A 27,684-nucleotide genomic window follows, 5' to 3' on the forward strand; every position below is an offset into this window, starting at 1 on the left:
AAATTCCTATGGATCCACCCAGAAAGTAAGCTTTCCTTCCTCCTTATCCTGACAACCACCCCAGGGAACAGCCGGGTCTTCACTTCCTAGGTTTCTCTCTTCTCAGAATCTGGGTTCAGAATAGGTAGTTTCCAGTCTCACACACACATCCGAGGGGCCGCAGAGTAACGATGGGCTCACACCGCCCCCTGCTGGCCACTCTCCCCCTAACAGGGAGCAGATCCTTGCCTGCTTTGCTTCCCACCCCAGTAAAAAAAGAAAAACACCACAATGCCCCCACAAAAGTCAAATGTCTTTATTTTATATAAAAAAAATTTGTACAGTTTTAGTTCCTATGTTTAAGAAAAAAAAAATCCCTAAAATTGCCATAATGTTTAGATCCACTGAAAACTGTAAAAACAAGCTTTTTATATATTAAAAAAAAATTTACATTTTACAATTTTCTACATGCATGCACAAGGTCTCTGTAACCCAAAAAAAAAAAAAAAAAAAAAAAGGAAAAAGAAAGAGGAGGGGAAAAAAAAAAAAACCTAGATTCAACAGTGGCAAATTCTACATTTACAATCTCACTCGGAAGGGACCCAAAAAAGCCCCTTTCCGTTCGCGCACAGAAGAACAGATCACAACAATCACACACCAGGACCGAATCCATCAGCAGATGCTGCCCTGGGGGGGAAGGGCAGGGGAAAGAGCAGACAGACAGACTGACAGACAGCACGGAGGGGCCCAACAGAGAAGGAGAGGAGCACAGACTCTGGGAACGGATGTTTCCAATGAGAAGGTTCTGGGGGGGGGGGTCCCGATGCCTCTTCACAGGTACCGTAGCGGGGTGAGCAGCAGGAACAGTGAAGAATGAAAGGCTCAGGTGGAGAGGGATGGGAAGAAAACACGAGAAAGTAAAAGGAAATAAAAATAACCAGAGCGTGAAGGGTCGCTGGAGAGACAGGGAGCAGTGGGGGGCTGAGGCAGAGTGGCGAGGTAGGTGAAGGCCCGAGGCACAGCGTCCTGGTGTGGAGGGAGGAACGAGAAGGTTCCAAAGTGATGAAGAGGCAGGCCTGGTGGGGGCAGTGGGATGAGCTAGGATGCCCTGGAGTTCCGGTGTTCTGGGGGAGCAGTGGCGGGGGGCACAGGTAAGTTCACCCCCCCCCCCAGGAGGAAAGTAAGAAAACCCAGCACGTGATGGGACAGGCAAAGCGGGGGACAGGGCTCAGAGGCACCCCACATCAGTTCACAGCATGAAGACCGCTCCCCACGTAGGAGAAGCAAAAGACAAACACAGCCACACACTGGACAATTCATCCTGACGTTTTAAAAAATAATAATTATTATAACAATCATCGAAGAAGACAAAATACCACAGTTCTGCCGCAAAGGACCCAAACACTACCATTCTCAGCCACAGCCCTTAGTGCTTAGAGAGGTGGGGGGGGGAGGGGGGGGGAATTTTTCTTGTTTTAGGAAAAAGGAATGAAAAAAATCACAGTGATTAAACACATGGCAGGTTCTTAAAATAAACACTCCCCCGCCCCTAACCTAGGGCAGCCACAAAGATCCCAAACCCTTTCCCGGGCCCGCCCCAACTCGGTCCTTACGTCCCGACACACCCCACGCCTGCCCACAAAGGCAACGACCCCAATCACCATCCGGGCCCCGTTTTCCAGGATAGTGAGGTATTTAGAAATGTGACCCAGAGGGACTCCTCTTAAGCCCAGGTCCTTGGAGAGAAGATACCTTCCCACGACCCCCAGGACAGGATGTATTTCCCTCAGGCAGTGCCTGAGTCAGCCCCACAACCCACATCTGTGGGGACCGGGTTAAGCGTGAACTGAAGAGCCCTTCTCTAGTAAGCGGCGGACGGACAGATGTGCTTTTTCAGAGAGGACAGGGGAGACACGTGATCACTAGGCTGCATCACGTCGGGGGCCGCCCTGCCCACACTGGAAGCCTCCCTGGTCAGAGACCGGTGGGGATCTTAGCCCGAGGGGGTGCTCCGCGTGGCAGGCTGGCCAGGAGAAGACGGGCCTGAAAGTTATTCCGAGGCCTGGCCCAGGGCGGCTCCAGCCCAGCCGCCAGAATGGTCCTCCGCGTGGACCCAGGCTGGAGGTATACCGGTGTTCCCGCTTCCGGTCCTCTTGGCTAAAACTACGTTAATTTAAAGGTGTCTGAGTTAAAGGCTCAGATTCACACTGAAAATAGGTCTCAGAAAGCCAGGGGATTTGGCTCAAAACGAGACCTGAACTCGCGAGAAATGAGATCGGGTGGAAAGACTACGGAAGCTCACTGGGGTGAGGGGGGGCCGATGCCCACGAAGGCAGCAATCCTGGGCCCTCACCCCAGTACTGAGGGAGACAAGAGCCCAGAGAACCAGGCAGGGAGAGGAGGGGACCCTGGCCAGCCAAGGAAAGGAGACCCCTGAGGCAAAGAAGTGGGCTTAAGGCAGGGGACGAGGAGGAGTTACTGGCTCCCCCCCCCAAAGAGAGATCCCCCCCAAAGAGAGACAAGACAACAGGCCCCTGGCGCCAAGAAGAGACACGCTGGGGCGGGGGAAGGAAAGAAAAACATCGGTCTAAGACCGCGGGGGTCGGGTCATGGTCTGCAAGCCACTCAATCTGTGCAGCAGTCGACTCGTCATCCTTCACCGGGAAGGGGGACCTGCCCCAGCCAGGCGGGAGCGAAGGTGCAGGCAGGTTCAGAGGCCAGGGGTCAGCCATGTTCCCCGGGGTCCCTCCTGTCCTTCCCTCGGAGGCTGCCTAGGAAAGACCCAAAGGATGGGTACAGTCCCCCATGGCCCAGGGAAAGTGGTCACAGAGGGTTTCGGCCTCAGTCTGGCTGTGGCCACGGGAGGCAGAAGGTGGAGACTTTAGGGTAAAGACTTTAGGGACCGTCCCTCGCTCTGAATACGTGTGGATGTGAGGGGGAGGTTCTGACAGCCGGAGCCAGTGACCCTGGCAGGGAGACCCCTGACTCGGGCTAGCTTGGGAGGGGCGGGGTGCGAGAGCACCCTGCCCCACAAACTCGGCGTCTGTGACGGGCCAGCTGGGCGGGCAGGAGCAGTGGATGACCCACAGTCTGGAGGAGTTTGGCACGGTGGCTCTGTGTTGTCCTGTCTGTCCCCTGGCGACACCCTGTCGGGGCCACAGGAGAAAACTGCACAAGAGCCTGGTTTGGGGGTGGGGCTCCGGGGGACCCCATGCCCTCTCAGAAGAGAATGCCATCCGGAGGGAGAGGGGGGACAGGCACGGATTCCTGCACGATGACACCAAGTAAGGGCTGGCGAGGGAGGGGAGAGAGAGAGAGGATCCCAGGCACTGCTGACGCAGGTGGCCTCTCCAGGCTCACGGGGGGGGGGGGGGGGGGGGGGGGGCGACTAAGGAGGAGCGGGGAGCAGTCGGGCGGCGGGAGAGTGGGGGGAGTCAATTCAAGTAAAAGCAAAAGGGAGCGGGAGGAGGCAGGGCGGCAGGAGGCGAGAGCCAAGCTCTCCCCGACCCGCGGGAGCCCTGGCGTCACCCCTGCCGCTGCTCAGTCACACCGACGTCTCAGATTGCAGCCTCATGACAAACTTGTGCGACTTGGGATCCACAAACTCCTCGGAGAGTTTGAAGAACGGGACCTTCTTGGTGCTCACCACCAGGCTGAAGTCATGGCGCTTCAAGAGGAAAACGATGCCGTCCTTGAGCCCGCTGGTCACAGGCTCCTCGCTCACCAGTGTCCACTGTTTGGCCAGCCAGCGCTCCTTGTGGTACTGGATGGTGGGTCCGGCCGCCAGGTACCGCTCCAGGAAGGCCTGAGGAGGGGCGGGGGGCTGCGTGGTCACCTCTCCCCCCCTCCCCCCCCCCCGCCACCCTCGACGTTCCCCGGCTCGCTCTGCTTCCACGCGCTCTAGAACGTTCGAGCGGAAAGGCGCTGAGCTCATCTGCTCTGGACCCTGGTTCTAAGCACAGGGCAGCGGGAGCCCACAGAGGTGACGGGGACACCGCAGGGTCAGGACCGGCGTCCCCGCGCTTTCCCTGCACGGGGCTAGGACCGTGAGGCCTCCTCATTCTTCCTGCCCCTGCATCCAGCTCTCGTGGACGCGGTCACCCTGTTCACCAAGGGTGGCTGGGGACGCCACTCTAGGAGACTGACGATAAAGCCGAGGGAGGGTCATGGCTCGAAAAGAGCACAGCTGGAGGTCACGGGGTGAAGGGGGGATGTCGGGTGCTGCCACCTCGGAGAGGGGAATCAGGCCACAGCCTATTCCCCAGGAGAAACTGTCCCTTCTCCTCACCAGCTGGGAACGAGGCGGGAGGGGCAAGGCCAGGGGTAAGAGAAGAGACCTGGGGGGGTGGGGGCTGGGAGGGTGGCAGGGATGTGGTGAGAGCACAGGGGCGAGGCAGGCTGCTGTCGGTGGGGGGGGGACCCGGGGGCGGGGGGGGCGGGCAGGGGGACGGTGGGGGGGCCTACCTTGGGTGTCATGTCATGCGTGATGCAGAACTCCAGGTGCTGGAGAATGCTCTCCATGCTGTGGTACGGCTGCTGCTTGGTGGTCCGTAGATACTTCTGCATGGCACGGGCCATGGAGGCGAAGATGGCCTGGGCGGCCTCCCGGGGGTCCATCACCTCCCTGGGGTTCTTCTGCTCCTCCTCCTGCAGCCGCTTAATGTGAGTGAAGGCCTCCTCCACCGCCACCACAAGCCTGGGGGACAGGGGGAGCCTGGACCAACCGCCCCTCCCCCTCCCTCAGCCCCCACCCCCCTGCTCCAGCCGCCTGGGCGAGGCTGTGCCCCTCCCCACCACCACAAGCACCACAAACCCACCTGGAGCCAAGGGCTGGGCTCAGGGGGGCCGTGTGCGTGTGTGCGTGGGGGGGGGGCGCATGTGCACAGATGCGGGGCGGGGGTGGGGGCAGGAAACAGCTGTAGAGCTCAGTGAGCCTGGCGCGGGGACCCCAGCGTCCAACCCAGACATAGCCAAGAACCGTACTCTGGGACAGGGTGGCACGTGCCTTCCTGATGCCTTCCTCCACGAGACCCCCAAGTCACCCTTCCCCGGGTGCCAAACCAGCAGAACGCAACTACATCCAGAGAACAGCCTTCTACTCAAGCACGGGCAACGTCAACATCTGTCTGGGGGGCGGGCACACAAGCAACATGACAGCAAAATGCCAGAGGTGAACACACAGGGCCCCAGGGACCGGGACACCTGCTGGGCCTCAGACAACTCACATGTTCAGACAGTACTACTCAGCCGTCAAAACAGGATAAAAAAAAGGAAGGCCTACAACCCAGATGCCGGTTAGGGGCGGGGAGTCATCTGTGAACCACTAGGCAGCGACAGGAGGGACACAGAGACAACGTGGGCGAGTCTCGAGGAGGGCTTTAAGGGGGAAGCACGAAAAAGAAGTCAATTTTCGTTAAAAGCACACAACGTCCGGAAAGCCAGGACCCCAGGAACTTCAAGGAGCGGGGAGGGGGCGTACTCGGGACTAAGTAAACACGTGGAACATGTCCCGCTTCGGCCTCTCTGGTTATTCACGCGCTTGCTCCGAGGGTCTCTCAGTAAAGCTCCTTTTGAAAACCAAGGGAGAAGTCTTTTACTGGTTACAACCAAGGTAACAGGGGAGGGAGACATCGGCCACGGGCCAAGAACCGCATTGGCAACACAGGAGATCCAAAAGCCTGGTTGGGGCAAAAGGTGAAGGGGGGGGTGCCACCTCTGGGTTCCTTCCCACCAGGACCATTTCTGAGACAGCTGGAGACACGCCGAATGGCAGACAAATGGGGTTGCTGATCTCCCATCGACGGCAGGGACACCAGCCTCATGTCAGAACAGGTAAGGGATAACTTCCTCCCTTGAAGCCTGGAGACCGTGTGGGAGGAGGGGCCGAGGGTCAAATCCTGGGGCCCTCTGCTATTTGAGGCCCCCTGGAAATCCCACCAGACCACGGTGGGACCTGGCAGCAGCGAAGACCTTTCAGGTATGACAAGTTTACATTACAGCGTCAACAGGAAAAAGAGAGGACAGTACCTAAGAACGTACCAAGATACGGGACCCTGCGTGGCTCAGTCAGTTAAGCGTCTGACTCTTGGTTTTGGCTCAGGTCGTGATCTCACGGATCGCGGGTTCGAGCCCCAAGTCAGACTCTGTGCTAGCAGTGAGGAGCCTGCTTGGGATTCTCCTTCTCCCTCTCTCTGCCCCTCCCCTGCTTGCTCTCACTCTCTCTCTCCCTCTCTCTCTCTCTCTCTCTCAAAATAAACAAAGTTAAAAAAGATGTACCAAGATCTGTACTAGAACCTCATCTGTTGCAGGTAAAAAGGCACCAACAGCCGAGCAGGCCTACGAGATCCACGGGGAGGAGGTCCGATCCAGCCTCCGTCCCTGCTGCTGCAGGCAAGGCTCACCTCGTTTACTGGGCCTTACTTACTCCCCTGTGGCAGGGAGAATTCACAGATGGCCCGTTCGTTCACCCTACCAGATTCCCATCGTCCCGGCTACTCTCTCTGCTGTCTCCGTACATTCTGCAGACGTAATTAAAGTGTCGAGTCGGCTGTCCTGGTCGTTATAAACGAGGAGGTGACCCTGGCCAGCCCGCTCTCACTGCATGAGACCCTTCAAAGCGCAGTGTTCTCCAGGCGGTACAGAACTCGGGGAGACCCGTTGTGGCCGGAAAAAGCAAACCGCAGCACCGCGGCTGCCGCCGAGGCCAGATGACAAGGGACTGATTCCACCGTGACCGAGGAGCTTGGAAGAGGACCCCGGCTCAGACGGGAGTCGTCTTGATTTCAGCCTGTGACACTGAGCGTGGGGCCCAGCTAAGCCGTGCCTGACGGCTGTGTCTGACCCCCGCGACCGTGAGCTGAGAAGCGTGTGCTGTGGGACAGCGCTCAGCTTACGGGAACTCGTTAGGAACCCAGCGCACCCCGTCGCGATTGCTCACGCGTTCCCCGCAGCCGCAGAACGCCCTGGCCTGGCTCTGCCCGGCCTGTTCACACCCGGCAGGCCCCGGGGCAGCCTGTCCTGGCCCAGGGACCCACCTGGCCCTCCGCTTGCGCACCCTCCGCTCGTGCTCTGCCTCCTCGTAGTAGTATTCATTGTGACTGTTGTCCCGCCGCCGGGCGGCCGCCGCGATCACAGCCCGCGACTGCCCTGTGGAGTTGTTGGTGCTGTTTTCTGCACGGGAGCGGGAGAGGCAGGGATGGTCGCGTCACAGCACGCTCGCTCCCCAGCCCGGGAAGTCAGGGCGCAGCCACCTGACCGGTCCAGAGGCTGTGCCCGCCCGCTGCGATGCCTCCCGTTCCCGACCCTCCTGGCCACGACTGGGAGAGGCCCCCCCGGAAAGCGACAGAGAGGGCCCTGGAGGGCACGGGTCCTGCACACGTGCCTCCTGGTGCCGGAGGACCTGGAGGTCAGAGAGCTGAGGGCTCGGGGCCAGGGCTGGTGAGCAGACGCAGAGAAGTCAGATTGGGGGGGACACACCACGGCATAAAGGGACAGCAAGTAGCATCAGCAGCTAACACCAGCCACCTGGAGCCAAGGGAAATGACAGAACAAAGGGGCTGGGGAAGCGGGGAAGAGTCTGAGAAGGAAACGGGGAGCAGACGGGAGGGCAGGGGAGCAGGGCCGCTCACCCTCTCCGAGGGAATACACCTTGAAGCCAGACACTTTCTTGGCCAGGACGGACTTGGGCAGGTTGAGGAGGGCAGGGTTGTAGACGGGGAAGTCATGGTAATACTTCTCCAGGATCCACACGGCCACACGCTGGATGCTGTGGGGGAGAGGGCAGGGGGAGGGGGGGGGAGGGAGAAGGGACAGACAAGGGGTGCCGGGGGGAGGGAGACATCAGGGCAGGTTGGCAGGGTGGGAAAGGACACAGGACAGGGACAGGCTGCTTCCAGGAAGCCTGGCTCAGGGCCTGAGGTCTACTTACCAGGCTCCCAAGCCTTCCCCAGGGCTGGGCCCGCTAGTCCCCTGCGGTGCTGAAGCCCAGGGGAGAGAGGGCATTGGGCCTGGGTCTCCAGCAAACGGTCACCTCACCCCCTCCAAGTCCCCCAAGATTCCCTACGGGACCAGGAAGTGCCCCTGATATTCTGTAAGGTCTGGGGCAGGGTGGGGGCGGGCAGAGGAACTCTCGCGGCACCTTTTCTCCGGGGGTCCCTCCTCTGGCCAGCTCATCTCCGTGACCACCCACTCAAGAGCTCACAGAGGCGGCACCTCCAGGGAGGGCTCCAAAAGCGATCCCCCAAGCCCCGTCCGTGCCCCACGCCTTTCTGTCTCTCGGTCCAGCCCTCTGTGAGGTCCCTGATGACCAAACGTTCCTCTGCTGTCTCCCCGCTCCCGACTCCCAGCCCCTCCCGCCCCAGGACCCTGTTGGAAACCTACCGCAGGCAGAGCCCTCGGCCCTCCGGCCGGCCCCACCTCCCCACCTGCTCCCCCCTCGGCCTCCCCCCACCCCCGGCCCGTCGCCGCACCTGAGGTGGCCCACGTTGTAGAAGCGGCTGGCGCCGTCGGTGGAGCGCACGACCTTGAGCGTGAACTGGGGCTGCAGCTGGCGCAGCTCCAGCAGGACCACCGCCAGGTAGTGCACGAAGAGCAGGGCGTCCACCAGCGACACGGCAAACTGCACCACGCCCTGGTAGCTGCGCTCGCGGGCGTCCAGGATGCGCACCCCGTAGAAGAGCCAGTAGGAGACGACGAGCAGGAAGACCAGCACCATGAGCAGCGCGCGCAGCACGAACACGCGCGGCAGCGAGGCCTTGGGCCGGCGGAGGAAGAGCGCCCAGCTGCCCAGCAGCAGGATGAGCAGCTTGAAGGCCACGGAGATGAAGAGGCCCTCGCAGGCCGTCCCGCACGGCTCCAGCTCCTCCCGCCACAGCAGCGGGGGCAGCAGCAGGAAAGCCAGCGGCGTGAGGAAAGAGAGCAGCGCCAGCGTGGCCCCCGCCGCCACGCCCAGGTGCCGGGAGCAGTCCAGCGGGACGCTGTCCTCCATGTCCTTGGCGATGCGCGTGAGGTCATCGTGGGAGATGCTGTGCTCTGAGGTGCCCGTCACTACAGTGGTCGTCTCCCCCCAGTTGTCATCCTACGGCAGGACGAGGGGGGAGGGGGGAGGGGGGAGGGGGAGGAGAAGCGGGAAGGGAGGGGGGAGGGGAGAGGAGAGGGGGTGGGGGAAGGAAGGGGGAGGGGGGAAGGGGGAGGGGAGGGGAAGAGAAGCGGGAGGGGAGAGGTGGGGGAAGGGAGGGGGAGGAGGAAGGGAGAAGAGGGAGGGGAGGGGAAGCAGGAAGGGAGGGGAGAGGGGAGGAGGAGGGGCAGGAGAAGGGAAGGGAGGGGGAGGAGCAAGGGAGAAGGGAGGGGAAGGAGGGGGGAGGAAGGGAGAAGGGGAAGGGGAAGGGAGGGGGAGGGAGGAAGGGAGAAGGGGAGGGGAAGGGAGGGGAGGGGAGAGGTGGGGGAAGGGAGAGAGGAGGGGGAAAGGAGAAGGGGGAGGGGAGGGGAGGGGAAGAGGGGAGGGGGAGGAGGAAGGGAGAAGAAGGAGGGGGAGGAGAAGCAGGAAGGGAGAGGGGACGGGGAGGGGTGGGGGAAGGGAGGGGGAGGAGGAAGGGAGAAGGGGAGGGGGAAGGGAAGGGGAGGGGGAGGAAAGGAGAAGGGAGGGAAGGAGGAGGGGGAGGGGAGAGGAGGGGGGAGGGGAAGGGGGAGGGGTGGGAGAAAGGAAGGGGGAGGGGAGAGGGGGACAGCAGAGCAAGAGAGAGGAGAGAGGGCAGTCAGCCCATATGCAACCACCAAAGTATTTAGTGAGCTCCACTGTGTGCCCAGGCTTGGCCTCCTCGGGGCTGGCCCATCTGAGGCTGGGCCCTCCTTGCACACATTAGGGAGCCTGGGAAAGAACACCAATGCCCAGATCCCGCCCAGGAGGACGTCAACCCTCTCTTAAAAAACAGATGATTTTAACGTTCATCCAAAATTGAGAATCACTGAACTAAACAGTCCCTAAGGCCTGTTTACTGAAAACAGGGCCTGGGGACCAGCAGTGTAGACATCTCCCGGGAGCTTCTCAGAACTGCAGAGTCTCAGGCCCCACCCCGCATGGACTAAACCAGAATCTGCATTTTGACAAGCCCCCCATGAATCACTGGAACATGAAATGTTAGTGTGAACTGAGGCAACCAGCAGACTGAGTGAGCAGGGTCCGCGTGCAGGAGCAGAGCCGGGGGCAGCCCGTGGGGTCTGGACAGGCCAGGCTGACCACTGAGAGCCTATCCTCCCGACATCGAGAGCCGCTCAAGGTTTCTGATTCAGGGAGTGACCCGAAACAAGCAGTGCGGTGAAGGGCAGAGGACGCAGGGAGCGGGGAGGAAGGCAGGTGATCGGTGCATGGCATGGGAGATGGGCAGACTCAGGGCCACTCTGGGTCTCGGGTCTGCCCCGCTAGCCCTGCCATCTGAATGCCCACAGCACAGTGGCCGCCTGTTCCTGGAGGCAAGGGCGTAGACAGGCCAAGGTCCCCAAGTGTCCTGAGTCTGGTCCACTGGAGCTATCTCTGCAGACGCTGGCCACCCTCCCACAGAAGGGCCCCAAGACCACCAGTGGCCATCAGCGCCCACACCCTTCACTCCTAGACGGCCCGGGGATACAGAGTCACAGGGCTTAGACATGGGACGGGAAGTGTAGGAGATGCCCGGCAGGGTCAGCGATCAGGGGGTTGACAAATCTCCTCTCCCAAGGACAGAGGAGCCTGATCTGATGGTACAAAGTGGGTGTACTGACCACTTTCAACTCAAGGGCTACTCCTCACCCTAGGCTGACCTCCAGACACACTGCCTGCCCTCTCCCCCACCGCGGCTGAGCTGACCGTGTCTCGCGGTCCCTTCGAGAACTCAGGGCGCCAGGTCTCAGGGAGAAGACGGGATTGGGAAAGAGGGAGGGGGGCTATTTCCCCCAGGTACTCATCTGCTCCCAAGACCCAGGAAGTCCCCGTGTCCCCGTGAAAGCTTGTGAGGGAAGAGGAGCTGGGAGTCTCCAGCCAGAGATGGTCCCGGGGAAGGAAGAGCGGGAGGTGCCTTCAGAGTCACCCTAAATCCTGCCCCTGCCCTAATCCAGCACGGAGGTCTGCCTGCTGGCCTTCCTACTAGGTGAGCACAGAGGGCCACAGAGCTTAGAGCAGGAGCAACCTGCTCACCCCGCCCCGAGTGACCAGCGTCCTTCCGGCGGCCCCCCTTCTCACCTCCCCTTTCTCCACCGACTCCTCCCACACCTGCTTCCAGCTCCAGACCCAGACGGTGCAGTTCTGCAGCCTGACACCAGAGGGCGCGGCAGAGCCCCTGCCTGAGGCTCCAGGAAAACTCAGGGCTGCCCATGCGCCCCCCCCCAGGCCGCACCCACCGCCCCCTCCTGCCCCAGGTTCCCAGCCCATCTGACCGGCGGGCCTCAGCTCAGAGGAACCAGGCAATTCCCATTGGACAGCCCAGGTCACCCTAGCTCTCTGAGAAAAGGAGGAAGGGGCTGCGGCTTCCAAAGGGATCTCTACTAAATTCCCTCACTTCTACTGAAACAGGTCCTCCTTTGGGACCCCAAGCACAGGACGTGTGACACGAGATGCCCTCCCTGATAGGGCCACTGCCCGAAGAGACCAGGGTTCCAGGCCCTTTCCCCTCTGACGGACCTCCAGGTTCATGGATCGGCCTGAAAACACCTGGCCTGGCCCCCACGCCCCCCGATGCTCACCCGCTCATCCCCTCGCGTGGACTCGTTGTCCAGCAGGGGCTCCCCTGGGGCCTGGATCGTCACCGACTTGTCGCCGCGGCTCCCATCTCGGCTCTTAGAGCGGTGTCGGTCCCGGCGGTCCCTGCAGCAGGCGGCCGGGGGCACAGGTCAGAGGGGGGACCTGGGTCGTCTTCTCAGCAACCACTACCCCACCACCACCCCTGTGCACGCCCACCTCTCCCCCCACCCCCCTGACCCTCCGCCACCCGTGTCGCCCCCACGTCTGCCCACCTGTGCTTGCGGGAGCTGCGGGAGTGGCCCGACTTGTAGGAATAGCCCGAGTACTGGGACTCAGTGTCCATGGCGTCCGAACGCCGGGCCTTGTAGCGCTCCAGGGCCACAGGCTGGGGCCTTTTGGGGGGCCCCACAGCCACCTCCTTCAGCACCGGCTTCTTCAGGCCAAGGGGCACCTTCAGGAAATCAACCGTCACCCTGAGGGACTCTATTTTGCTGGACGGGTGGGCTTGTCTCAGAGAAAATCAAGCGACGCGCCTGAGAAGAGGAAGCCGTCGGTCAGGAGAAGCGGCAGCTCCCGTGGGCTCAGGGCAGAGAGGTGACCAGCCCCGAAGAGCGGCTGCCGCAGGAAGCTGTACTGGCCCAGCCGCTGCCCCAGACCAGTCCGCCCCGGTTCCCGCTCCGTCCAGTGGGCCCGGTTCCTCCTGCCCTGCCTCCCAGAAAGCGCACCCCGAGGCTGTGCCAGCGGCTCGGGGCGCAGGGCGGACGGGCAGCAGAGGCCGCAAGGAATGACCCAGCCCGGGACCCCCCAGAGCGGAGAACCAGGGCAACCCTCTCCTTGTTCTCGGCCAGGAAAGCCGTGGCTCAGAGACGGCAGGTTCTGGCCAGGCGGACGGGCTGGACCGACGGAGACCGCACAGAGCACAAAGCAGCTGGCCTCTGTCCAGGCCTCTCTTTCCCCCTCATCTTCCCCCCACTCGTGACTTCTGAAAGGGCCCACGGGGGGAGGGGCTGCTCACAGCCGTTTCTCTTGTGCCAATCTAGCCAGAGCCTACGTCAAACCTACCCGGAGTTACAGGCCGGGTCAGGCTGGCTGCTCCACGGAGTGTGTGTGTGTGTGTGTGTGTGTGTGTGTGTGTGTGTGTTCATGCACACCAGGGGAGCGGGGTGAGGGATGGAAACTATGATAACGTGGGCGGGGGGAGCAGGGAGGAGAAGACCGCGGAAATCGTTCTCCGAAGGCCCGAAGTGCTGAAATGGGCCATGCGCTGGGGAGCCTTCCTGGCTGTGCGTGTCCCCAGGGGCAGCGTGTGTATTCAGTCCGTTCACCTTCTACCTCTGCAGAGAATGAGCTCTTCTTCCTCCCCGCTTCCCGACCCTCAGCCGCATCCTGCTGGGCCCTCAGAGCCCACCCACCACCAACTAACAGCCAACCTGGCATCTTGCCCTCGGGCCCACCTCCACCAAGGCACGCGCGCGTTTCCCAGCCTCCCTTGCCGGGCCATCAGCCCGCTCTTGGGCACCTCTGTGCACCATGCACCCTGCGAGGCCCCGGGGAGTGGCGGGGGGGGGGGGGGGGAGGACAGCGGGGGACCCGACCCCGGGTCTCCAGGCTGGCGGGGCACAGGCATGCTGAACAAGTAAACTGGAGTATGAATGGCTAACTGCAGGAGTGATGGCAGGAACAGGGCGGAAAACCAGGAGAGGCAGCGCCGGGGGCTGCGACTTTGCACTGAGCGGTTCTAGAAAGTCTCTCTGAGAAAACGACACCTGAGCCTGAGGGAGAACAGCACCTAGCCAGGCAGAGAGGTGACAAAGGCAGGAAACCGCCCTGGGGAGACGGAGGGCAGCAAGGAGCTTGGTGGATTCCAGGAACCAGAAAAGGCCAGGGCAGCGGGAGCCGACGAAGATGATGGCTGGAGGCGGCCAGGGGCCAGGTGCAGAGCTCGTGTTTCCCCCAAGCACAAGGACGACGACCACAGGAAGCCCGCGAAGGATTTTAGCTGTGCAGGCGGGGACTGGGGGAGGGGCGAGCAGACACGGGAACACAAGGAAGGAAGCTACTAAGGCGGCCGGAGGCAGCGAGCGGCCCTGGAGGAGGTGACAAACAGCCGGTGCGAGACGCGGTGGTGGTAGGATCAACAGGGCCCGCTGAGGTCTGGCTGAGCGGAGGGGAACGCCCGGGATCCCTGGCCTGAGCAAGAGAGGAAGGCAGGGGAGGAGGCAAGTCTGGGGAGGGAGGCAGTGAGCTCCATTCCCAGCGGGCTAAGGTCACGGCCAGGAGACAGGTCAGGTGAGCAGCAGGGTTTCAGAGGAGCCAGACTCAGGAGAGTCTGAGCTGGAGGTGAGCGAGGTCACGGGCATGGATAGGGTCACCTAGGGACAGGAATAAATAAGAGGGTTCCTGGGGATCCCAGTAGGGAAGAGCAGGCAAAGGGGCAGACAAGGCAAGGCCAGAGGGGGAGGACAGCCAGAGGAGGAGGGAGGCCAGAGGAGGAGGGAGGCCAGGGGTGGGGGAGGCCAGAAGAGCTGGCTCTTGTGTTTGGAGGCAGAAATAAAACCGACTGGGTCACCTGGTACCCAAAACTCAATTATGAGGGGAACTGAAAGGGGTTTGCTTCTGTGTAGTTGCTAACTTTTCCCCAACTAAACTCAACTATCAACAACTAGAGAGTAGGAAAGACGGCTGAGACATATTTCTGTCCACCACCGTCCGGTGCGCACACGGCCAAGAACTGACGCCCACCCCGTGGATGGACCTGCCCCTCTGACTCTCGGGGTCCTGTCGTGACTGCAGGGCGGTGACATCAATACTACGTCCATTCCTTCCGCCGCCACCAGCTCTCCAGAGGCACCGCCGTGGCCTGGCGATGTTTGTCAACAGCCCCACGTCAAGGCCAGTGTGGGACGGAGATACACCGAGGGGACACAGCCATGACACATGAACCCAACCCTAACCCGCTCGAAATACCTTTGCCGTGAACAGGGCCCCCATCCAGCACCCTGTCTGCAAATCACACGTCGCCCCCCTCCACCCCGGCTCCTGAGGACCCTTCTACTGGTTTAGGTCTCGACACAGTCTCCCAACACCTCACACGCATCTCTCTGGCTGGGCGCCGCCCTAATCTAGTCCCCACCAGGAGGTTCGAGAGAGCAAGTGGACTGCAGGGGGGGGGCAGACGTAAAGGGGGTCAGAACTGCCCTTGATGGGGTCTAGACAGAGGCACCGGAACCAGGACTCTCCACCTCCTCAGCCTCAAGCACAAAAAGAGCCCGGAATTTGCATCAAGGCTCTGCATTCAAAACCTGACTCTCCCACCAACCAGCTCTGTGACCACAGGCAAGTTACTTCACTTCTCTGTGCTTTGCAGCCTGGTAGGCTCGTCGGTAAAATAGGAAAGTAACGACACGTACTCGATGAGGCTGCTGTGAGGACCCCGGGGGGTGAAAGAAGCGCTTTTATAAACTGCTCAGCTTGTAATTAGTTAAGGAATTAATATGCTGTGGCTCCAGGGTCGCCCATACTCCAATCCCCAGACACTTCCTCTGCGATTTAGGGAAGAGGTGGTATAAATAAATCCTGCTGTTTGTACTACTAAATAAAGAAGTCACACGCACACACACACACAGTCCTGACCAGAACCACTTCAAACACACTCAGGAGGGAAGCTGATGCCATTGTGTTTCCCCTACAGATAAATTTCAAACCAGAGAAGGGTGCCAGCCCCTCCCAACCCTTTGTTCGGAGCTGCTTGGCCTGGAGCCCCCACCTTCCTCCCAGTGTCAACCCCCCTTCACCCACCGCTTATTCAAGACCCAGCGTAAACCCTGCTTTACCCACCCCTTCCAACCCAACTCAAGGTGCCCCAAACGTTAGGTGCCTCCCCCACCAAACAGAGGGACTAAAATGAACCCAGTTTCTGAGCCCCTTGCCTGCTGACCCCTCAAGGTGCCAGGAAGCTAACCCGAATCTGGAGAGGCTGGGGGCGAGGGGGATGGGAGGCAAGCAAAGACAAGGGCAGAAGTTCCCCCTTGTTTAATCAGCTCAGGAATCAGGGGTCTAGAGGGTCTCCAGGGTGGGCGGCGTTCCCAGGGAAGAGGGTGGGGGGAGGGGAGCCCTGGATCAGACCAACAAGTGGAAATGGCAGAGGTGGACCGTGAGGGCCCTGGTTTGCACGTGGGAGGCCGTGGAAGGGGATGTGTCCCCATGCGTTCACCTTGCCCCCACCCCCAAGGGGCGCGAGCACGCGCACACGCACACGCGCGCGCACACACACACACACACACACTCAGTCCCCTGCTCAAACCAACCATGGATTATCTGGGGTTAAAAGGAGGCCAGAGAGAGAGAGGGAGGGAAGAGTGACTGTCACAAAAACAAGACCCTTCTCCCCCCAAAAGGCCTTTCAGAAATAAAATTAATGGAATGTGTCTCAGTACCATCCCAAGGGGATTGGGGGGAGGGGTGGGGGGGAATGTGGGGGCTTTTGTCCCAGCTGCCCAGCTTCTCCCACATTGATCGCCATGGCAACCAAAGCCCCCTGTTGCCTAGGTGATGGCAGCCGGGTCCTGGAACCCATACCCAGCATCCAAAGCGAGGGAGGTTGTGAAGGTAGGGGGGGGTGGGGGGGGGGCTAGGGGCAGAGGGGGAGAGAATGGGGTTTCTCCTCTGGCAGCCCCAGCTTTTGTCTGAGTTCTGGGATCAGGTTTCTTCAGGAAACAATCGGAGGCCTCTGGAAAAAATACAGTCAGAACCTGGCAACAGGCAAGGGAACAAGGCCTTGCGGGTGCAGGGGGGCGGTTACAGGGGGGGAGGCTGGTGTTGACCAAAATGCACACTGAGACTGGACCCTTCCCTTTGCCCCACTCGGAGGAGCAGCCCAGGTGGACAAGGCATCAGACAGAGAACGGGCCTCTGTGGGCAGGTGCTGAGGACCGACGGGCAGCCAGCAGGTGGCTAAGATCAGTGCCTCCTTTGCCGGCTCTCTGGACCAGGGCCACCCGGCCCCCCAGTCCCAGCTCCTTCGGGCCTGGGATGGGGAAAAGAGGCAGGGCAGAGGTGAGGGTGGGGCCGGAGGAAGGCACTCTGGGAGCTGCAGTGACTCAGCCAGAAAAGAAAAGGTGGGGAGGGGACAGGACCCAAACATGTGCCTAGAAAGGCCACCCGTTCTTCCTCGGGTCTCTGGAAGACAGGGCTGCAGGCCAGCTGTGCAGCAGAAGGCACTTGGGCTGGATCATCCCGCGGCGGGGGAAGTGGATGGGAAGACAAGATGCCAAGAGCTTGCCTCTGGCTGCCACGACAGAGCTGTGACTGGCCCACTCGTTGAACACACAGCCTTCCTCTTCTCAGCCCAGGACGAGGGAAGGCCGGTCCTGTCTGGACGCAAGAGGTCGGGCACCATCTCGTCTTCAGACCCTTGTAGGACAAGACGTCTACAGACACTGGCCCATTAATGGTCTGTGATTCCTACTCGAGAGCCTGGATCTCACTGCACCTGCCTTCCACCTCCCCAATCAACCCAGACAGGTGTGGCCACGTGAGCGCCCCCCGCCCAGGGTCCCCGGCTTCCCCACCACAGTCCAAGGGTATGAATGTGCATTCCGCTCACGGTGCGGCTGGCCACCTCCCGGGAGGCACCAGGTGTCCCACCCCCCCACCCCCTCCAGCCCAGTATCCAAAGAACTAGATAACTAGCCGGAAAGACAGAGCAGGCTGCCACCTCATCATCAGACTGCTGGGAGGCAGGGCGGACGCCCAAAGTCACAACCATCGTTCAGACTGGAGGCCTTTTCTTTCTGCCACGATAGTCTCCATCCAGGCCCTGATGGTCACCAGTGGGGGCGGGAGGCGTCCATGAGAGCAAATGCAGACACCTCACCTGGTACCCGCGGAGGACCGGAAGGTGCCAGAACCTCTGACTGTGCCCACACGATCCCTGAGCTCCCTTTCCCCTCCCCCTCCAGGAGGAAAGCACACACTGATCTCACAGTTTCGTGAGATCGAGCCCCGAGCCCTGTGTCGGGCTCTGTGCTGACAGCGCAGGGCCTGCTTGGGATTCTCTCTCTCTCTCTCTCTCTCTCTCTCTGCCCCTCCCCTACTCATTCTCTCTCCCTCCCTCCCTCATTCTCTCTCAAAATAAATAAATTGGAAGAAGGAAGGAAGGAAGGAAGGAAGGAAGGAAAGAAAGAAAGAAAGAAAGAAAGAAAGAAAGAAAGAAAGAAAGAAAAGAAAGAGAAAGAGAGAAAGAAAGAAGAGAAGGAAAAGAAAAATGAGAAAAGAAAAAAAAGAGAAAGGAGAAAAGAACTTACTAATGCTTTAGCTTTGAGGCGTTTGCCTCTCAGAGAGAGACGGGGTTCCTCTAGGAAAGTCCCAGTCCTTGGGGTAGCCAGGATGGGGACAAGTGGCACAGATCCCTGCCCCAGCCTCTCTTCTCACCAGTGACAGGGGACGACTAGACAGGCCCGGGCCAAGACAGTGGAGACCAGAGCCCCTTCCCCTCCAAGGGGTGGTTTCTGCCGCACCCCTCCCCCAGCAACTGAGGCTCTGACGCTCCCTCGCTCGCTCCCTCCCTTCCCTCATCGGTCCCATCCGGCCTTAGGCCCTGGACAAGCCGTCCATCCCAGAGGCCACGCTGCGTTTCCCCACCACAAAGAGAACTAGGGCACACAGAGCAGGCCAGAACCAGCCCCAGGCCCTAGACCAAAAATGGGATGGAGAGTCGCCCCCACCCTCACTCCTGTGCCCTGAAAAAGGCCCCAGTGTCCTTGGGTGAGGCCAAAGCCAGCTGGATCTCAAGGGGCCCGACGGAGAGGAAAGGGCCGGTTTGGGGAGCCCGGGAGCCCCCGCCCTGCTTACCGGGCACTCTCCCAGGACAGCCCCAGACAGGAACTCACCATCCCGAGAGCCCCGGGGCAGGGGCCGGGGCAGGGTCCTTCCCCTCACTAGGCTGGGAAGCAAGGACGGCTGTGCTTGGGCCGCCCAGGCGAGGATGTTTCCAGAGCAGCTGCTCACCCCCAGACGCCAGAGCAAGGAGCGCCCCCACGCCGGGCTCCCAGCCAGGATACCTGAGCTTGCGTTCTAGCTAGAAGGGAGCTGGGGGAGCCAGGGCCAAGCCCTTCTCCTCCACCTCCTCAACTGCCTCCATCTAAGAGGGGGCGATGCGGGTACCCTCTGATAGCCACAGACACCCTGAGACACACACTCACGCACACCCACACTCCTATCCCCCTCTGAAACCTGGACCGGCTCCCGCCTGCCCCACCCAGCTCCACCCGCCCCAGCCAGGCAGGTTCTGTAGAGACCTGCTCGCTTTCTCTCTGGCACCCCCACCCCACCCCCTGCAGCTCGCCAAGTGTCTCCCCCAACACACCGTACCCCAGTGCACACACATGCACCCACACCACAGCTCCTCAGTCCCCGGCCACCCCCAGACCCATTCGCAGCCAGTCGAGAAGGGAACACTGGGCAGGGGGGAGGGTATACAGCAGAAGGGGTGAGTAATCTCTTTGGCATCTGTCCCAGATGGGGGCCGGAGGGGAGACAGGATGCTAGGCTGGTGAGAGGGTCACCACGGCTTCGAGATGCCTCGATGTTTAATTTGCACCAGTGGGCAGGCCCCACAATTACCACCCACTCTGAGCTCCTTCCTCCGTCGGCTGGGGCACAGGGCTGGCCCCTACCTGCCCACCAGGTGAGCTGCGGGAGAGCCAAGGAGGAAAGCAGGCACCTCGAGTTGTCCTCAGGGACAGGAGAAGGGGGACCCTGGGGGGCGAGCAGGCAGGCTGCGTGGACCCGCGGGTCAGTTCCCGCCTACCCCGTGCCCCCCCCCCCGCCCTCCAGGAAAACAAAAATGCCTCCCCCTTCACGGCCTACTGTCCTAGGCAGGCCCCAAGTGACCCTGCCTCCGGGAGACCTTCTGAGCCTGTACACTGGCCCCTGCCAAGGAGGAGGAGGTGGAAAGCAGCCGCTTGGGGAGGGAGCGATCTTGGGCTCACGTGTGGTAGGGGAGCTGGGAGGTGGGGACACGGGCAGCAGGGTGGGCCTAGGGTGCCTGAGGCAGGCTTGGGTCTCCCCAGCCTGGAAACCTTCTCCTGCTTTGGGGGGCGGGGCCGGAACTGGCAGTGACCCAGCTCTCACGCAGGAGAACCGGAGACCGGGCCAGCTGAAAGGCCCACGTACCTACTGACCCCCACCATCGTGCCACTCTCAGCACCTGAGGTTTTCACTCTTCTAAGGGGTCCCAGCAGCCTCCAGCCCCTACATCTCCCACCCCCACTCCTGGAGGAAAGCCAGGGACAAAACAAGTGTCCCTGTTCACACTTGGTTGTTTTTTAAGTTCCTGTGTTCACACCTGGGGCTCAGCACCTGTTCTCCTCCAACCCCCACCTCCCCTAAGAAGCCAGAGGCCCCTCCCCAGCCTCGCACACAAACACTGCACTCTCTCTGGGGAGAGTGGGGGTCCAGGGATGTTGTGGGGGGTTGCTGGAAAACTCTGCAGACAATGAGGGCCAGGCCCCTCCCAATCACAAACAAGACCCCATGGGCTGGAGTGGCCGGACCCCCAACACCCGCTCCCCCCCTCCCCCGGAGGAAGAGGCCAGCCCCTGGAGAGGTTCTGCCCAGGCCCTAGCCCTGCCCCAGGCTGGGGACAATCAGGTCCTCCTCCCAGGAGACCCATTCCTCCAGGGGACTCCACCCAGCCCCACCCTCCGAGGTAGACCTCTCTACTCAGGCTGACCTGGAGACTCCCTGTGCGCCCTTCAGGAGATAGGGGAATTATTCAAGTTCAAGACCAAAGGTGATGAGCAAATCCGATTCAACTGGAAGGAAGCAGGGGAAGGCGGAGGGAGCATTTTGGAAAATGGAGGGGCAATGCGGGCAGGTGGGCCAGGCACAGCCTCTGGGGAGCTATGCTATCCAAGGTGAGCTGCTTCCCTTCTCTAAACCTCAGTTTTCGTGCCTGTAAAATGGAGTAATGGTGCCTACTTCTGGTTAAGAGTTTTCAACAAAATAACATATACAGAGTATCATGGAGTCGGGGACGTAAAAGATGCTCAATAAAACGTTACCTCCTCCCTCTTTGTCCTTTAGAGGCTGCACATCCAGTCGTCCTACTTCCTGTTCCCATGACCTCATTGTGAGAAGACCCCACCCAGCCCCTCTGGCTACAGCGCCGGCCCCAGACCCCAGATGATGACCCCGCCCTAATTTCCACCACAACCTGGGGCAGCCAGAACCCCTCTCCCCATTCTCTTGCCTCTTTCCTGGGCTGGGCTGGGCTGGGGTGGGGTGTGGTCTCGGATCCCCCTATCCCTCCCTACCCATCCCTCCTTCCACACCTACTAAGGCAGGGCCTGGGCTCCAACGCCAGGGCGCTGTGTGTGCAGTGGCAGGGGGACCCCAAGCCTGCCGCCCCGCCCCAGCCCCCAGCTTCTCCCCACTCACCGCCCCACCCCGATTACCGGGGGATCCTGGGCTCTGCCGATTCCAAGCCTGCTTCTCCCAAACCCGTTCCCAGCTGTCATGTCTGTAATTACCAGCCTCGCCGGGGGCATCAGACCAGCACAGCAACACCTCATTTCCAGAGGGCCCCACCAGACGAGGCCTCTGCCTCCTACTCTGTACCAAGCAGTGTGGAGGCAGGGATGGAAAGATTTTCCCTGACCCACCTCGTTTCTCTCCAGATCACAAGAGGGCTGCCCGGGGAGATCGCCAGGAGGCAGAATAAAGAACGGAAGGCTGCTGCTGGGGGTGGGGTCTGAGCTGGGAGTCTCTCCCGGGCTTCTCCCTCGCCTGGCTACCAAAACCTCCCCACAAACAAGGTTACCAACCCGGAGAGGGGGAGAGAAGAATTTTCAGGTCACTTCGGAGAGAGGGGAAGTTGATGCCCCAGTAACGTTGAAAGGGGTACCCACAGGGATGAGGGCAGCTACGGGAGGGAACTGCCCAGGAGAGAGGAGGAAAGAGCGAGTTAAATGAAGTCCCATCCTCCACCCAGACCAAGAGGCAAGAGTAGCCCAGCCTCCCTCCTCCTTATCACCTCCATCCCCACCAACCTCACAGGACCTCCTTTTACAGGGAGGGAAACTGAGGACAAATCCCCACCCATACTTCAAGATCCAACAGCCCCACGCTGCACACAGCTCAGCAACACCCCCGATCCTTCTGGCCCGCTCAGCCCGAACCTGCAGAGCCTCCTCAGTCCCCTCCCTGTCTGCCTAGCTCAGAGTCTGAATCCTGCAAAGGTCCGTCCACACAGTGGAATAGGGTTCAGCCATGAAAAAGAGGGTGAAATTCTGGCACCCGCTACGACGTGGAGGAACCTCGAGAAGCTTGTGCCGAGTGCAGAAAGACAGACATAAAAAGGTCCTACGTTGTGTAAAATTTCATTTACGTGAAATATCCAGAATGGGTAAACCCACAGAAACAGAATAGAGACTGGTGGCTGCCAGGGGCGGGGGATGGGGTAGGGAAAAGGTTCTCACAGGCCACGGTTGCACAACATTGTGAAGGCACTAAACGCCAATGCTCACTTTAAAACGGTAATTTTAGGGGCGCCTGGGTGGCTCAGTGGGTTAACTGTCCAACTCTTGATCTCGGCTCGGGTCATGATCTCACGGTTCGTGGGTTCGAACTCCACGTCGGGCTCTGTGCTGACAGCTTCCGAGCTGGAACCTGCTTCAGATTCTGTATCTCCCTCTCTCTCTGCCCCTCCCCTGCTCATGCTCTGTCTCAAAAATAAATAAACGGTAAAAAAAATAAATAAAATAAATTAAAAAAAAAATCTTTTCAAGGGTAATTTTAGGAGCGCCTGGGTGGCTCGGTGGGCTAAGTGTCCCACTCTTGATCTCGGCTCACGTCATGATGTCAAGGTTTGTGGGATCGAGCCCCAATTCGGGCTCTGCACTGCCGGCATGGAGCCCGCTTGGAATTCTCGCTCTCCCTCTCGCTCTCTGCCCCTCCCCCGCTTGGGTGCGCACACTTTCTCTCTCTTGAAGTAAATAAATACACTTAAAAAAAAAAAAAGAAAACACGTTGAAAATGGTAATTTTACGGGATGTGAATTTCACCTCAGTTTCAAAACCCCCGGCCAGCCCAGGGCACGTCTCCTCCGGTGCCTTTCCTGACACCCACCCCAGGGCCGAGCACTCCTGCTCCAGGCCCCCGTTGGCCTCCTAAACACACCTCCACACAGCACGCACCGGGCTACAGTGAACCGACGTGTTCCGGCACGTCTCCCCTGCGAAAGGCCGCCTCATCCCCTCTCCCCTGTGCTCAGACAGCGCCTGGCAGCCAGCAGGGTCTGCCAGAGGAGAACCAAAGCCTCGCTCTCCTCCCCAACCCACAACTGCCTCCCACGACCCCCTCCGTCAGGACCCGAACCACTCGGCTAACATGTACTGAGTGCTCCCTCTGGGCCGGGCACCATGCGAAGGGCTCGCGCTGCATTACTTCACCCGGTCCTCATAAACCGAAGAGACAGGGCGTATTATTAACTCCACTTTACGGGCGAGGCTTCAAAAAGTTCTCTCTTCTGTCTGAGGCCTCAGAACTAGGAGGCGGCGTAACTAGGACGTTAAGAGCAAGCCGCAACCCGAGGAAGGAGGCCACTGGGCGAACCTGGGGTTCCTCGAGGAAGGTCCCATCTGGGGTTGGAGGACACCGTCTGAAGACACCCAAGAGGCTAAAGAATGCGGTTCAAGAACTTGCCCCACGTCACCCCACTGTGAAATACTAATTCCAACCAGTGCTGTCGGGTGTGGGGAGCCGTTGGGGGCAGACAAGGCAAGGACTGGAGTCCCTACAACCCCGAGGACACGAGGGGAGTCCCGGAGCTCCTCTCTCTTCCCCCCCAAAGCTCCTCTTAGCCAAGTACACGCCCCCCCCTCTAACCGGAAGGGCCTCTTGGCAACCAGATGAACAGATAAAAATCTGTCCTGCCCTAGGTCCAGGAAAGGGGGCCCTTCCTTAGACTCTGAAGGAGCAGAGGGGGCATGTGAGAGAGGCCTGTCCTGGACGAATCAGACAGAAGCGACACAATGGGGCAGGAGGAGCCGATGTGGCCACTGGTTCCAGACTGGAAGTACGGCCCGAGATGGCATCGTCCATTCTCTGACCACAGTGCCTCCTCCTTGGAAGAGCGGGCCAGGAGGCGTGCACGGAGCCAGAGCCCCCCCCACCCCCATCCTAGATTCACGTGCCTCACTCACCCTGGGAGCCCTGCCCGTCAGACAGGTGTCGGGCTTGAAGCCCTCACGCATCAGGCCTTTCACACTCTGCCCCCAGCCCTAGTCCCAACGTGTCCTAACTCCCACCACCCTCATCCCAGAGTCCTAGGAAAGCCAGGGAGCCCTGGGGACTAAAGACGGAACATCCCGGTTGCACATGCCCCCTAGGGACTCAAGCACTCCGATTCCAATTCCTCGGTGACCCTGAGAAACGTGTGCAGTCGAAACCTCAGCCCCTAAAAGCGGGTGTCTCGCCCTAAGCCCTGGCGGCAAGAGGAACGTGTCTGGGAGGGACATGGGAGGAAGAAGCGTGCGTCCTCAAGAGGAGAAGAAGGCCAGCCCCTTCCCTTCACCCCGAAAGAGAAAGGACAAGGGAGAGGACGGGCAAAGGAGGTAGCTGCTGCTTCTGTGGGGAGGGACACAGCCCCTTCCCCGACAGTGGTGACCTCCCGCCAAACACCAGGACAGCCTGCCAGGGGCGCCCACCCTTTCCCCCACACGCGGACATTCAAGCTCTCACTGGCTCAGCCCCGATTCCTCACCCTCAGCCCCAGCCCCGGCCCCAGCCCACAGCTCCACCCTAACCACGCTCCTCACCAGGGAAAAGGGAATCTACTGGATACGTACACGGCGGGCGCGCGCACACACCTGCAGAAACTCCTGAAAATGCACCCCCCTCCCCTGCCCACCAGCCTCCCCAGAGCTCCCATGCCACCGTCTCAACCCCAGGGACGGGGACCTGGGCTGTTCCACACCAGTCTCATCCCTCCAGCAGGCTGCGTCCTCTTGCCTCCACCCCAGACCGAAATCGAGACTCCTCAGGAGCTGGAGAATCCTGGAGGCAGGGCAGTTAGTGCACTCCGAAGTCAAAGACCCCAAGGCAGCTTTCCCGGGAGAACCTTGGCCTGAGGGGGCTGAGCCTGGGCGGGGAAAGCCAAGAATGTGGCCTCTCCACACACTGGAACCCAAGCTAGGATGGGGAGGGAGGAAGTCCCTCTTATTTTCCTCCCCGACTCCTCCAGGGCCTCAAGATTCCTGTAGGACTACAACCAGAACCTCTCTTCTCTGTTCCCCACAACACACACCCTTTTCTAGAAACCCCCCCCCCAAGCGGGCACCTCGTAAGGTGGCCCACTCACTCCCACTTGTAGGTCTCAGATACTTAAGGCGCTACCTTTGAATCCAGGGAGAGCCAACCAAGAAGCTTCAGAAACGTCCATACAGCCATCCCTTTGGGCTTTCTGCCAGGAAAATGTGCCTGCAGAGGCAAGAGGTAGTACCCCCAACACACACTCAGGAGCACACACACCGCCTAAGGCGGGTCCACACGCTGGTACTTAACCATCAACACAGGTTACACCCAAGAGAACAGATTCCCTCACCCCCTTTCTGGCACACAGGTGCACACACACCTACCCAGCCAGGTATGCCCCATTCAGCTCTTACACACCCACCCTCCTCAGTACCTACACCCTTCTTTCCCAGAAACCCCTCCGCAGTTCACACACACAGACACACAGCCCTTCCCCGGAGTGTACACATAAATGCATATCCAAACACACGGCAGATACGTGGTCAGCCGCTCCCTGGGTGCACACACAGCCGCTGAAAAACCCCTACACCTCCAAACCCAGGGGCCCACCTGCAGGAACACGTAGCACATCACGGCGCGCGCGCGCACACACGCGCGCGCACACACACACACACACACACACACACACACACACACAAAGAATCACGCACACTGATCCTCCACCAATGCTTTAAAACTCACTAATGCAGGGCCCCCAGCCCCCCAAACGGGTAAGTATGAGTGGGGAGAGGGATGCCGGCGCCTGTCCCTGGGCCCCCACCCACGGTGCCCGGGTACCCTGCCCGCCAGCCCCGTCCTCAGCAGCACACACACCCCCCTCCACTCTCCTCGGCCGGTCCCCAGACTCCACATTACACCCGGAATGCATACCTGCCCCGTCCCTCCCCACACTCCTGAGGTGTGTCTGCACCCCTAAACACCCCCGCCTTCCGATACCTCCGGGCTCCTGTGTCTCGCACTGCCTCTCCCCCCCCCCCCCACCTCCAGCACACACTCCCGGTCTCCGGCTTCAACCGGCTCCCCCCCCCCCCCCCCCCGGGATCATTAAGGCCCCCGCCGGAGCCCCGGGCCCAGGAAAGTCCCTGGCTCTCCAGGCCCGGGCTCCGCCCCCTCCCCACGAGCCCCTGGCCCTCCGCAAAGTTGGGGGGGGGGGGGCACTCCGCCTTGCAGTGGGGAAACGGACCGGAAGGGGGGTGCCCCGCGCCCCCCCTTCCCCCACAAGCCATCCCGCCCGCCCGGGGGCCGGGCACCCTCTGGCCCCCCGCACGATTGTCCTCCTCTCCCGTCTCTCGTCCTCCTTTCTTTTTCTGGCAAACTTTGCCCGCGCCCCCGCGGCCCGGCACTCACCGCCGCCGCGAAGTGCCGGTGGGCTCGGCCCGGCGCCTTTGTATCCGCAGCGCTCCGGGTCGCGGCGAACTCCGCGCTCGCGGACGGGCAGCGCGGGCGAGGGCGGCGCGGAGGGGGCTCCGGTGCCGGCCACCCCCTCTGCGTCCCACACCGCTGCCTGTCCCCCTCGGGGCCCCGGGGGCAGGGGCCGGGGGATGGGGGCGCTCAGGCTCCCATGGCGGGGGCCAGGAGCACGGAACCGGGGGCCGGGGATCGCACCGGAGCCGGCGGCGGAGCGGGGAGGGGACGGGCAGGGGAGCGGGCGGGGGGCGGGGGCGGGGGGCGCGCGCTCCCGGGCGCCGCCTCCCGGCTGTTCCCGCCGCCGCGCCCCTCCCGCCGCCGCGCCCATTGTCTGCGGCCCGGCTCTTCCCGGAGCCGCCGCTCCCCGGCCGGCCGGCCGCCCGGGACGCGCGGGGCCCTCCCGACCCCAGGAGGAGGCCGCGCGGCCCTGCGACCCCGGCCGCGAGCGCTGACCCGGGAGGCCTCGATCCGCGGCCGGGGCCCAGCCCGCAGCCCCTCCCTCCTGGGGCGCCTCTCCCCGACCCGAGGGTCGGAGACCGGGTCCCCAGACCTCCGGGGATGGAGGTGTGCATTCTTGCGGGCCACGGACCCGGCTACGCGGAGTCCGGTCTGGGAAATGGAAAGATCGATTTCCTCTCCCCCCCCCCCCCCGCACTCCCCTCCCCTCCACGAGGGCTGCGAGAAGGGAGAGTCATTTCTGATGTTAATTAGTGGCGGGAGACGCTCCCCGCTTCCCGTGCATACGGGGATTTCCCTGACACCCGCGCCACCGCATCCCCCTCGCTACCAAAAATAATTTAATTACTCTGGGTTCTAGCTGCGAGCGGCAACCGCCCCGTCAGTATGGGACGCTCCCTCATTAACACTTTTTCCCTCCCCTCCTGGTTTGAGCGCTGGGATTAATTACAAAGGGAACCGTGCCCTGGGGGAGCAAGGGCGGGGGAGGCGCAGGCCCTGGGAGCTTGGAGGAAGGGGAGAGGGGGCCCTCCTCCCAGGAAAACTCCAAAGGCCTATCAGGTCCCCAACCCCAGTCAGGCGGGCCCTTGGCTTCAGATACCTCGGAGTCGGGGTACTCTACAGGGATTCTAGGGTATCACAAAATACCCCCACATAATTGGGGCATTTCTGCTTCGGAGCACTCCACAGAACCAGTTAGGGTTCATGAAGTGGGGCAGTTGCTCTGAACCCCACCAAGAGTCTCCCCCATCATAAACGTGGGAAGTCCTTCCCTTTGGAGCGAGCGAAACCTTGAAGTATTATTATATTATCCT

General features: G+C 61.1%; 1 protein-coding gene across 1 annotated transcript; it reads right to left on the reverse strand.

Annotated features, from left to right (window-relative positions):
* Positions 1-277: 277 nt before the first annotated feature.
* Positions 278-26,645, reverse strand: VANGL2 (VANGL planar cell polarity protein 2). The gene is made up of 8 exons (XM_060643230.3): positions 26,354-26,645; positions 11,962-12,222; positions 11,692-11,812; positions 8,448-9,055; positions 7,608-7,744; positions 7,014-7,149; positions 4,444-4,675; positions 278-3,784 (listed from the first exon to the last, which is right to left on the reverse strand). Exons 2-8 carry the CDS (start codon positions 12,030-12,032, stop codon positions 3,524-3,526), a joined length of 1,566 nt encoding a protein of 521 aa, XP_060499213.2. The 5' UTR covers positions 12,033-12,222; positions 26,354-26,645; the 3' UTR covers positions 278-3,523.
* Between the last annotated feature and the right edge of the window lie 1,039 nt (positions 26,646-27,684).

This window comes from Panthera onca, chromosome F1 (assembly GCF_046562875.1).
Source record: "Panthera onca isolate mPanOnc1 chromosome F1, mPanOnc1 haplotype 2, whole genome shotgun sequence".
NCBI classification, from domain to species: Eukaryota; Metazoa; Chordata; class Mammalia; order Carnivora; family Felidae; genus Panthera; species Panthera onca.